Source organism: Lasiodiplodia theobromae (genome assembly GCF_012971845.1).
Source record: "Lasiodiplodia theobromae strain AM2As chromosome Unknown scaffold_108, whole genome shotgun sequence".
NCBI lineage: Eukaryota > Fungi > Ascomycota > Dothideomycetes > Botryosphaeriales > Botryosphaeriaceae > Lasiodiplodia > Lasiodiplodia theobromae.
Genome location: NW_023336298.1, coordinates 1 through 9,885, shown reverse-complemented (window position 1 = coordinate 9,885; position 9,885 = coordinate 1). Strand labels below are relative to the sequence as shown.

General features: G+C 52.9%; 2 protein-coding genes across 2 annotated transcripts; both read right to left on the bottom strand.

Moving 5' to 3' along the window:
* Window positions 1–2,414: 2,414 nt before the first annotated feature.
* Window positions 2,415–2,779, bottom strand: LTHEOB_13033 (Lysophospholipase NTE1; the record flags this gene model as incomplete). Its single annotated transcript, XM_035509967.1, has 3 exons — window positions 2,415–2,474; window positions 2,529–2,711; window positions 2,762–2,779. 3 exons carry the CDS (start codon window positions 2,777–2,779, stop codon window positions 2,415–2,417), a joined length of 261 nt encoding a protein of 86 aa, XP_035375525.1.
* Window positions 2,780–4,190: 1,411 nt separating this feature from the next.
* On the bottom strand, window positions 4,191–5,183 carry LTHEOB_13032 (uncharacterized protein; the record flags this gene model as incomplete). Its single annotated transcript, XM_035509966.1, has 1 exon — window positions 4,191–5,183. One exon carries the CDS (start codon window positions 5,181–5,183, stop codon window positions 4,191–4,193), a length of 993 nt encoding a protein of 330 aa, XP_035375524.1.
* Window positions 5,184–9,885: the final 4,702 nt, after the last annotated feature.

Below are 9,885 nucleotides of genomic sequence, written 5' to 3'. Positions count from 1 at the left end.
CTTCTTCTTCTTCTTCTTCTTCTTCTTCTTCTTCTTCTTCATCATCATCATTCGCCCCCGGCACATGGGTTTTCTGGAGCATTCGGAACCCAATGTCCACTGCCAATCCGAGTGAAATGCCCTACGGCAGCTCGGTCGGATGTTTCGCGTTCAATGCGAAACCCTCGGACAACCTCTATGGCCTGTGAATGTGAGGATCATAGACGCAAGGGCATATAGTATCACGACTTACCAGCCGACCCCGAGTAACCACTTGTCTTTGAAGCCACGTTTCGGTCTGCCGATCCGCCTCTGCGGCCTCCCTGCAGCTTGATGCAACCTGTCGACTTATGACTTCCGCGTCCTTCCTCGATTCCATGTTTGGAAGCCGTTGCTTATTGCGAAGCCTTCGTGTGTGGCACTCGTGTACTACTGACAGCCAGCACTGAGTGACGGAAGTCAAGGGGAGGGCCGCCTGTGCGTATTAGCTTATATGCCCCAAAGGAATTGCAAACCAAAATGGAGGCAGCAGGTTGAATGTAGAACAAACCCAAAAATACCAATCTGCTGCTTTTGCTTGTCGACCGCAAGCGGCCAGAATCGCCAACGCAAGGAATCCGCAAGTCGTAAAAGTATAGCAGCCGAAGTGGTTGTATAAAGTCTCGTATCGGAGTCTGCGGAACGTCCATTTGAAAAACATAGGGGCTTGGACAAAATACTCGAATGCTACTACAAACAGTACTGCTACGCGCAGTATGTCGTTCTTGTACGAGACGCTGTCCACCATCAGCCCACCCCAGTAGGCAGAACGGTCTGAGTGGCATACCCCAGCAGCATTGCAGCCGTACAGATCCCAGAAGCTGCCGTGCAAGAAATACAGGCGTACAAGAAGACACACTGCTCAAACGAAAGACAAAAGTCCTTGCGAAAGCATCCTTGGTGGATTTCCTTGAGAAGGTACCGCAGAGAGAAGCCATTGTTTACGGTGTGGTTCACATACATTGACTGTATCCAGTCAGCAAACAGCAAGGTCGAAAGGAGTGCGGCGGTACTACGTGGACGAGTGGATTTGCACCAACAAAAAGACACAAGAAAGCATCGATGGCTGAACTGAGGTGCGCAGTGTCTGACGAGGTCGCTAACGCGCTCAAGGCAACAAGAGCGAAAGCGAAGCAAGCGCTGATCGCGTACCCAATGCAAAGGACACGACGGCGGTGATTGTAAGCCCAGAATAAGATGCAGATGGTGCAGACAGCAGCGGACAAGGAGAAAGCAAGCAGGCAGAACGCGGAGGCGGTCATGGTGAGGCCCTGTGCGCTGGCCACAGAGGTACGTCGGCCTCGCAATGGGGCATATAAATGCACTTACCCAACTGCCTTTTTCCCGTGCGCTCCGATATATGGCGTTCGTTCTTGATGCGAACGGATTGATAGAGGACGAACTGCCAGGCGCTATTGATTTGGGATGGTGGAAAGGAACAAATTGACGTTGACTTCACACGAGTAAGTTTGCGCATCAAGGGGACGAACGCCGCGCCGTGAGGGCCATGACTAACGGCTGCCTCCTTCGCGATGGGCGAGAGGAGGGAGGGACGGTGGCGGTTGGGACTGGCGGACAGACTTCACGCCCTGCTGTCCCATCCGAACGCTGGTATCGAACATCGGGCGGTTGGGAAACGCCGTGGTAAATGATCATGCACTGGAGTTACCTGAGCAACCCCCCAGCATGTCTGTGTTCTCCAGCCCCTGCGTCCCAAGGGCGAAGCTCCAAGGATCCTATGCTGTCGGATTTACGGATCGTTAGGCCGCAACAGCATCTGGCCCTTTGTGGTGCTGTGCCGCAGACACGGGGCAATGCAGCCCAGGCTGCAGTGTTGATAATGCCGCCGAAGACATGCCGAGGTTTTCTGGTCTCTTAAGCGATGTGATAACGGTGTGAGCGGCCAAGGAGACGGCGCATCTTCGGCGAGGTTTGCGGACCGCGTTCATCGGGTTGTGGGTTGTGGTGATGGGTGATGGGTCACTGTAAACAAGGATCGGCCTTCAAACTGATCAGCCCCAGGACTTTGGGTCGATCTTTGTCTCTGCTCGGCATCCCTGCTTTTCTGTCATGCTAGCAACGGTGGCCGGCTACGAAGCATGCAGTCAAGCCCCAGGAGAACTGCTGGTCGCTGCTTCGGGCTCTGGCCATTGGCCATCGATGAGCGCGATTGCAAAGAGCATCAGCAAATAGCTGCTCCGCTTGGTGCAAGGACTGTATCGTCATCCGGTAGTTCCATACTGTCATGCTTGGAAACAGGCTCGGGAAGAAATGATTATGTAGAATTTTACGGGATGGATTCGTGACAGTCAACATCTGCATGGAGATTTCAATAACTAAACCACGCTGCACGAACGTGTATGCAAGAAACCCAACATTCGGCCTCACTGAAACCCCTATACCTCCTGCTGTGAGTATTGTGCGTGGTGCCAGCCGATCCGACCGTCGAAAAAGAGCTGGGAGCTGTCAGCACCTGGTACCCATTCCCAGTGCTCGATCGCGCCACTCACTTGACAAATGATGCTCTGTCCAGGCTGAACATTGCGGGACAGCCACTGCTGAACAGGGAGCGAGATCACCTTGCTTAGGCCTCCGTCGCGGATGGCCGCTTTCAAAACATCATCAAAGGGGCTGTACCCAGCAGAGTACGACCTTACTGCTAGTTGGACATGAATGTGGCCGTCCCGAGTCCACTGCTCTTTGTCAAGGAGGCCACACGGCTAGCGATGAGGGCTTCACTTACGGTGATGATGATGCTCATGCCGGGAGGGCAGTGCTGGTGCAACCATAGGTGGAGGGCCACTGGAAGCTTACGTTCTCCCCTGGGGTTCAGGAAAATACTCTCATCGATAAACACCGGCGCTCTTGGCAGAAAGGTCTGAGAGACAGCTTTCGGTTCCACGGCTACCGTGTTGGCAAGCAAACCATCACGCGAGAAATTGGGACTTTGGCGGACGAAGGAAGCTTCTTGAGGCCTATCCGGCGCTTGGCTGCTCGCTGGGCGTGTTCTATCCATGGCCTCAATTCGAGGGACTGACGGCGGGACGATTGGTCAGCATCAAAACCACTTCTGCTAAGGTCGAGTGCTTACGTATAACCGCACCCGAGCGAGGAGATACAGGAGGCGAGAACACCGACACTTCATCCCGTAAGACGGTCTTGCTTTTCTTGACACTTGACTCATCCATGGCGGAAGAGGAGACAGTCGTGTGCGGGCTCATTGTAGGGCGGCACAGATGGCATCATGGTTGACCATCTTGCTTTCGAGGCTTTATACCGTCATTTGCTGACTTTTTGGTGCACGAGCCAGTCAGGAGATGCTCAGACCGGCGCAGACCATGGCCATGCGGCGTCCCGGTCACGACTGACCCTGCACAGGCAGCTAGCGATATCAGGAAGCCCGAGCAATTGCCAGTGCGAACCATCTGCCAGACTCGAGTGTAGCAGACTGTACCACCTGTCGGACTGCAGCCGCAGTGCAACAATGCTCGTCACGACTAATGATCGAAGGTTATAGGCTGTTCGTGCCAACTACCATTCTTCGGCACACTTGACCCGTAGAGCTCTTGAATCCCAATCGTTGTTCGTTATCGGCATCTTCTGCCTCTGGTAGTGGCCGTTCCGCTTGCTTGGCATTCCCCAGTGGTCGAAAGCTTGGGAGCGTGGCAATGATGTAAATCCACAGAGAATAGCGCGAACAGTAGCTTTGATGGAACCGAGGAACGAGGAGGTTCTGAGATTACAAGAGGGCGTTTTTTTTTTTTTTTTTTTGGCAAAGACCTACGCCAGTCACACTGAGCCTTAGTAAATGAAACAAAATATTGTCACTCCTATGTACAGGCGACAAGTCTGAAATAAGCCGTACAAAGAGAGATAGAGGGAGGCGAATTAATTGCACTGTTCGAAAGAGCGCAACAAGATAGAGTGCAGCTCATATATGCTCGAGTGTGCGGATTTCAGTCAAGGCAATCTAACACGATCAAGTCATCGTAAAGGTCTCTTTCAGCAGGCTGCCCAGGACTCGCAGAAGAGATGCCAGGCTGGATCCCATGTTAGGTGACTTTTCCACATTCCTTCTCAAGCTTTCGTCCCCTCTTATCCTCAAGTCAGCTTACTTCTCCAGCGTACCGAGCCTGTAGTCGACATATCTGCAACTTCTCAAGAACCCTGTCTCACCGTTGGCCTGTGTCTCGCCTCGCAGTCGACGGTTTAGAGGGGTCCCCGGCCACCATGGTTACCTCCTGACAGGCGAGACTGTCCCAGGCGCCCAGCACTGTGACAGCTGGCTGGATGTTGGCTTCCAAGTCCCCCGAACTGACCTCGAAGCCCAGCCGCCCAAGGAGACTTCTCCATCCTCCCCGCAGCGAGACTCTAGTAAATGTGGCCCTTTGAAGCGTCTGTCTATGGTTTTGGATCAGCGCTAGTAATGTGGCCTCTTCAACCTGCCCACCAGTGATGTGCAGTTTCCGAAGCCTGCTGGAGAACGCGACTGCTCCTATTTCCGGCCCCAGAACTGGAACGGCCAGCACGCGCTGCAGTCCGAGATAAAGCTCCTCCAAGCTCGCCAACTCGAGAAGGAGATCTATCAGATCCGCGGACAGGCTCCTGACTGTGATTCCCGAAGCGGTGCTTTGAACCCAGAGGTTGAGCTGCAGTATACGCAGACGCTGGAATGCAGCGGATAGAAGTGCCATGCCTGCCCGCGGGATGGCGATCGCATCGCGATGGGCCCCTATCCCGTCTTTACCGATCAGCGGCTCGTTTCTGACTACGCGCGGTTGAACTTGGCTCGAGGCTATTGCGGCCAGAACCGTGGAAAGGGTGCGCGATTGTTCGAGGACTATCGCACCCCCAACTTCCTCTTCCAACTCGAGCGCGCCCCAGCTTCGAGGACCACCGATTGAGCTGGCGCCGGACACAACGATCTCCCTGAGGGATGCCTTCATGTTCGTCAGCGCGACCGCGAGCAATGCGGCGTCAAGCCCTCTCTGTCTGAGGTATGTCTGGTCTTCGTATAGCTCCCGCAGCCTGGCGCGCTGTGCTCTCGTGGCTGTCGGCCTGCTGTAGGCAAGAGCCTCTGATCCAATGCGTAGAGTCTCGATGAAACGACCGAATCGGCCGCTTGCGAGACCGCACAGAGCTTTGAGTCCGTCGCAGGACAGCATGAACTGCTTGGATCGAAAGCGTCGACGACCGAAGTACTCCAAAGACGTGTGGTCAAAGTGTCTGCAGGTGGCTCGAAAATTTGCTAAATCGGCATCGCTAAGGAAGCCCAGTATTTGCCATATGAGCTCTGTTGGAAGCAACATGACCAGCGGTCCCGCACACAGGAAAAAGGTAAAGCGGTTCAGTGTGGATGATGTTAAATGAAACAAACCCGCTTCCCTTGGGGAAGAGACGGAGAAAATGAGAGTGCCAGTTCCTCTTAATAAAGCTTGACTCTCCGTCCAGTCAGCTCGATTCATCCCGATCCGTCCATCGCAAAAACTCTAAGCGATTTCGATACGCCAATGAGAAAGCAGCGCAGGCCTACCGAGCTGTCCAAGGCTTTGAGGGATCCACATAAGTCTTCCGTACTTGAGAAAGTCGATCTGTACACAGTCCCCTTTCCTTCGAGGACGGAGCTTCGCTTTCCTGACCTCCTCCACCACCACGACGCGCTCGAGGAAACCAATTTCCCGCGAGAGGGCTTTGCAACGAGAAGTGACAAGTCGCCTTTACGCGGAGCAATCTTGAGCTCGCCTACAAGCCGCGCGGGCAAGATTGTCAGACTACTTCCGCACCCGGCGTTGCAGACGAGAACACCAGCTACACTTTACACTCCACCCCTGGCTAGAGGAAAGTTCTGGAGCATTTCTCCAAGACGATGGGCAAGGTCTCCAAGGAAAAAGACTTATCATCACATGAGTCAGATCATGGAGGGTGGGTTTGGAACCAAGTCCAACTCACCATGTGCGGAATGTACGGGGAAAGGCTACGATTGTTGGGTGTACCGACAAGATCACCACTCTTCAGACGCTCGTGAGGTAGTACAAGCGTGCGCCCGCTGCCTTTGGCGTGGCGTCAGCTGTTCTCCAAGCGCTGCGACTGTCGAGGAAAGGCCGTCCGACCCAATGGAACAGAATTTGGGCAGAGAAACTTGCGAGCGTGTGGGTGCGTAACTGAAGCTGCAGAGAGGCTCGGAACCCCAAGTCCAAGCTAAATAAAAAGAAAGGGGAGCGGGTTGAAAGTGGCGGTCTAGACCGTGATTTTGGGTCCTATTTGACAAGAGAACCTCTTACTGAGAACCAGTGGTGGGATTTCTACTCTCTTGGACTACGCCAAGTGACTACTTGTTGAGATTTATAAGAGCTACGTCAGAATACCTCTACGGCTTGTTTTGCTAGAACAATCGAAATGCGTCTTTTCGCCTTCCTGCTAACCGGCGAGCCTGCCATTCTCGAAGCCGTTCGCGAGTGGCGCCGCCACTTTACTCTTTTTCTAAGAAGGTGTCGCGATCGCTTTTCGCGCTTTTGCTACTGGGTCTGTAAGTGGAGTCTGCAGTACTCCCAAACCGGGAGCGGCTCAGTCCAAACAATCCACTGCCCCGCTGCCTACGACATTTTCAACGCCTTGGACGTCCCCCCTTTTGCACTCTCCAAATGCCGACGTGAGCGAAGCCATGACGGTGGAGTACGCGAGGTGGGCTCTAGCAAGCTCCGACACGGCATCTGTGGAGAGCGTGGAGACGCATGATCTGTCGGGAGAGGATAGGGCTTCGACGGAATATTCGTCTATTCACAGCGACAGCCAGGAGTTTGCGAGGAATTTCCGGCCCACTCAGCTTGAATTAGACTACAATTAAATGTCTCACATGCGTGATAGACTAAGTTCAGTCCTGGTGACTTCTTGGTGTTTGAACTACAAAGACGCATTGTAGGTCGTCAATGTAGCTTGCCTGTAGCTCACCTATTCTGTTGCACTTTTGTTGGACGGCCACTTGCCGCAAACCCAAGTCCTGTTCGATGCTACAGCATGCGCATAAGCACTCTAAATCTTCGGCCGAAAGCGCGGCAGCCGAGGTCTGTGGTTGTGAGCTACGAACGACGATCAAGAAAATTACATCGCGAAGGTCGAGCTTCTCAATTCCAACAGGAGCAAACGAATGTCCTGCTGTGACGAGTGAACACGCCAATCTACCGGCCAATTCAAGCGACTGGTCTATGATAACAGAACACTAGACACAGGGGAATCCGTCTGCATCTTTTTTCCACGTCTACACCCCGCACATGCCGGCGGATCTGACTGTCCGATGGCTTTCAGTACGACCGATATCCAACAAGACCAGACATTCTAACCGGAATTTTGAGAGCTCAGCCAATGCCGGGCCTCAATCGGCGTGCACTTTGCCCCGACGTGTTTCCGTCGCACAACCGTCCAGTATCATTTCCAGTTCGATCTGATCACGCAATGGCCAAAAGCGCACTGGGCAATGACAAATTCGTCTCCAGACTCCCGCTGAGGCTTCAAGACCATCGGTCAATTCTTTTTGGAGACTTTCGCTTTAACGACAAAGATTGGCTTAGACAGCAGCGCCTCTGTGAGGCGCCTCCACGCTCCGCGTCTACTTGAATCGCTACCGCTACCTGTGGTGTTGTTAGCAAGCGTGCCATCGCCTCCTCAACAAAGTGGCTGATAAACAGTAGCTCTCATAGGCACCAACAGGCCTCTATTTTACCTTTTTATTACTTTTTGTTTTTTTCTCTTTTAAGAAAGCGCTTTACGCCTGTCTTTATCTAATATTCATAAAGCCTGAAACAGATTAATCGCCCTCGTCGATGTTGACATTTGGTCGAATATATTCGGACAGTACGCCCGAACATAGTACCGATTCAAGAACAATAAAGCGCCAAAGTAGATTTGTGACGGTGAACTTTGTTGGAAATGACTGTGATAAGACTTGAATGGAGGTCGTACCGTTTTCTGCTGCACAACTGTGCTCTATGTCGTGTAGAACGAAATTCAGACAATGCGTACCCTAGTAAACGGCTGTTTCGCGTCAAACTATATACTTGATCCTTGTTCTCGAGTTGTAGTATCGCCATTGAGGACGGTCAAACACCCATTCGCTGTTCACTAAAATCTTTCGCGGATACATGTAGTCCTGCCTTGTTCCTCGGTTCTCACGGAGTCTCACAATCCGAAGTCCGCCAGCATGTGTGTCCTCGTCAATGATCGAGCGGGATTCCTTCGTTGCTTCCTCTCGAGCAATCCTGTCGCGAGAGTTTCTGGCGGCATACTGTGCAAAAAGGGCCTCCCAGGTCGCTTCAAAAGACGGAGACAGCTCTACAAAGACCCTTACGTCGGTAGATGAGGTCGTTGAGCGGATTCGCCCTCCTGGTCCCATCAGCAGGAACTGCTCGAGACACACAATCAGCTTCCTCCCGATGTGGCAGCTGTCGTGGCCGGAATGGCTGCATCGAGAACAGAGGCGAAGGTGGTCCTCGCACGCCCTGGCGATGCTAAGTTCCTCGGTGCTGGGCGGCCTCGAAACTCCTGATACCGGAGAGTCAGGGAACCAGACGCGTGGTCGGGTTGGTTTGGCGGGTATCATAGTCTGGCGGTTCGCGGTACCTGCCGCAAGGTCGAGCGGAAAATGCAGGACTAAATGTTCTGCGACGTTGTCGTTCGTGATTGCTCACTGAAATTTGATCCAATGTAGACTTACGAGCAAAGCTGTTGGATGGTGTTCTGGTCGCGCAAAAAGAAAGGAGAAAGGAAAGGAGAGAGGGGGAGAGAGAGGGAGAAAAAAGAGAGAGAGAAACCTGCTTGCTTGCTACCCTCAATTTGGGTACTCCCATCAACATTTAGAGGACCGGGACGTTTCACCGATAAATATCTGGCCAAGTATTCACACATACGAAGCTCGAAAATCGAGTCGCAAGGGCTGAGCTTGTGGATTATCAGCGTTGAGCGCTGTTTCTTAGTTGTTGCTCTCACCAATCATTATGTGGCATCAAGGCAACAGAAGAAATCGTCTGCATGCCACTCAACCAACCCCTACACAAAAAGACAAGATCGTCGTTCTCTCCAGCGGTCAAAGTTTCTGTACCTTCTGCGATGAAGCCTACGGCAGAGAATCCACCATCCCTTTGTCCTGCGGCATCCACAGAGTTCACAAAAACTGCGCGCAGGCGGACGGTGTCTGCCGAGACTGCCTGCCGTCCACTGACGTACTCCCATTGGGTGAGCCGAGCTTTTTGGCTTGGTGCGGCAGCATATTCTGCCACGAGGCTGAGGAGCTGCAAGTCCACGGGGTCGCGAGCCTTTCGGGATCTGACATCGACTATGCCTTGATCAGCACGCACATTGACCAACGGGAGAAGTTTTGGTACAGTGTGGCTGACCTGGGACGGAAGTTCGGCGATTTCAAGGTGAAGTCTGAGCTGAAGAAGTTCATGCAGTAGTCAGTCAGGATTTTGTTTGCGGGGGCATCTTTGAGCACTTTATTTCAAGAGCATCAGCTGTAAAGCAAGCAAATGCCTATGGTCACTGAATCACCGACCACTCGCCATGCGGAGGTTTTAAGCCAAAGATAGTCGATTTCCGCGGCTCTGCAGCACATCAATGAGTCGTTCGCATAGCGTGTTAGTCAATTCTAAGCTAAATGTCAATCATAATCACCGTTTACTGTTATTGCTTGGCGTTCTTTGCGTGCCGTGGCCGTAACAGAAACACCTCTAGCCAGACAACTTTTCCTGCGCACACTGCTTCTTCCACATCTTCCACAGAGCGTTTGTAAAGAAGATCGATGCGACATTCTCCACTCCAAGCTGCACTCGTCCAGGCGATGTACGGATGGGTTCCCGGACCACACGACCACCACCC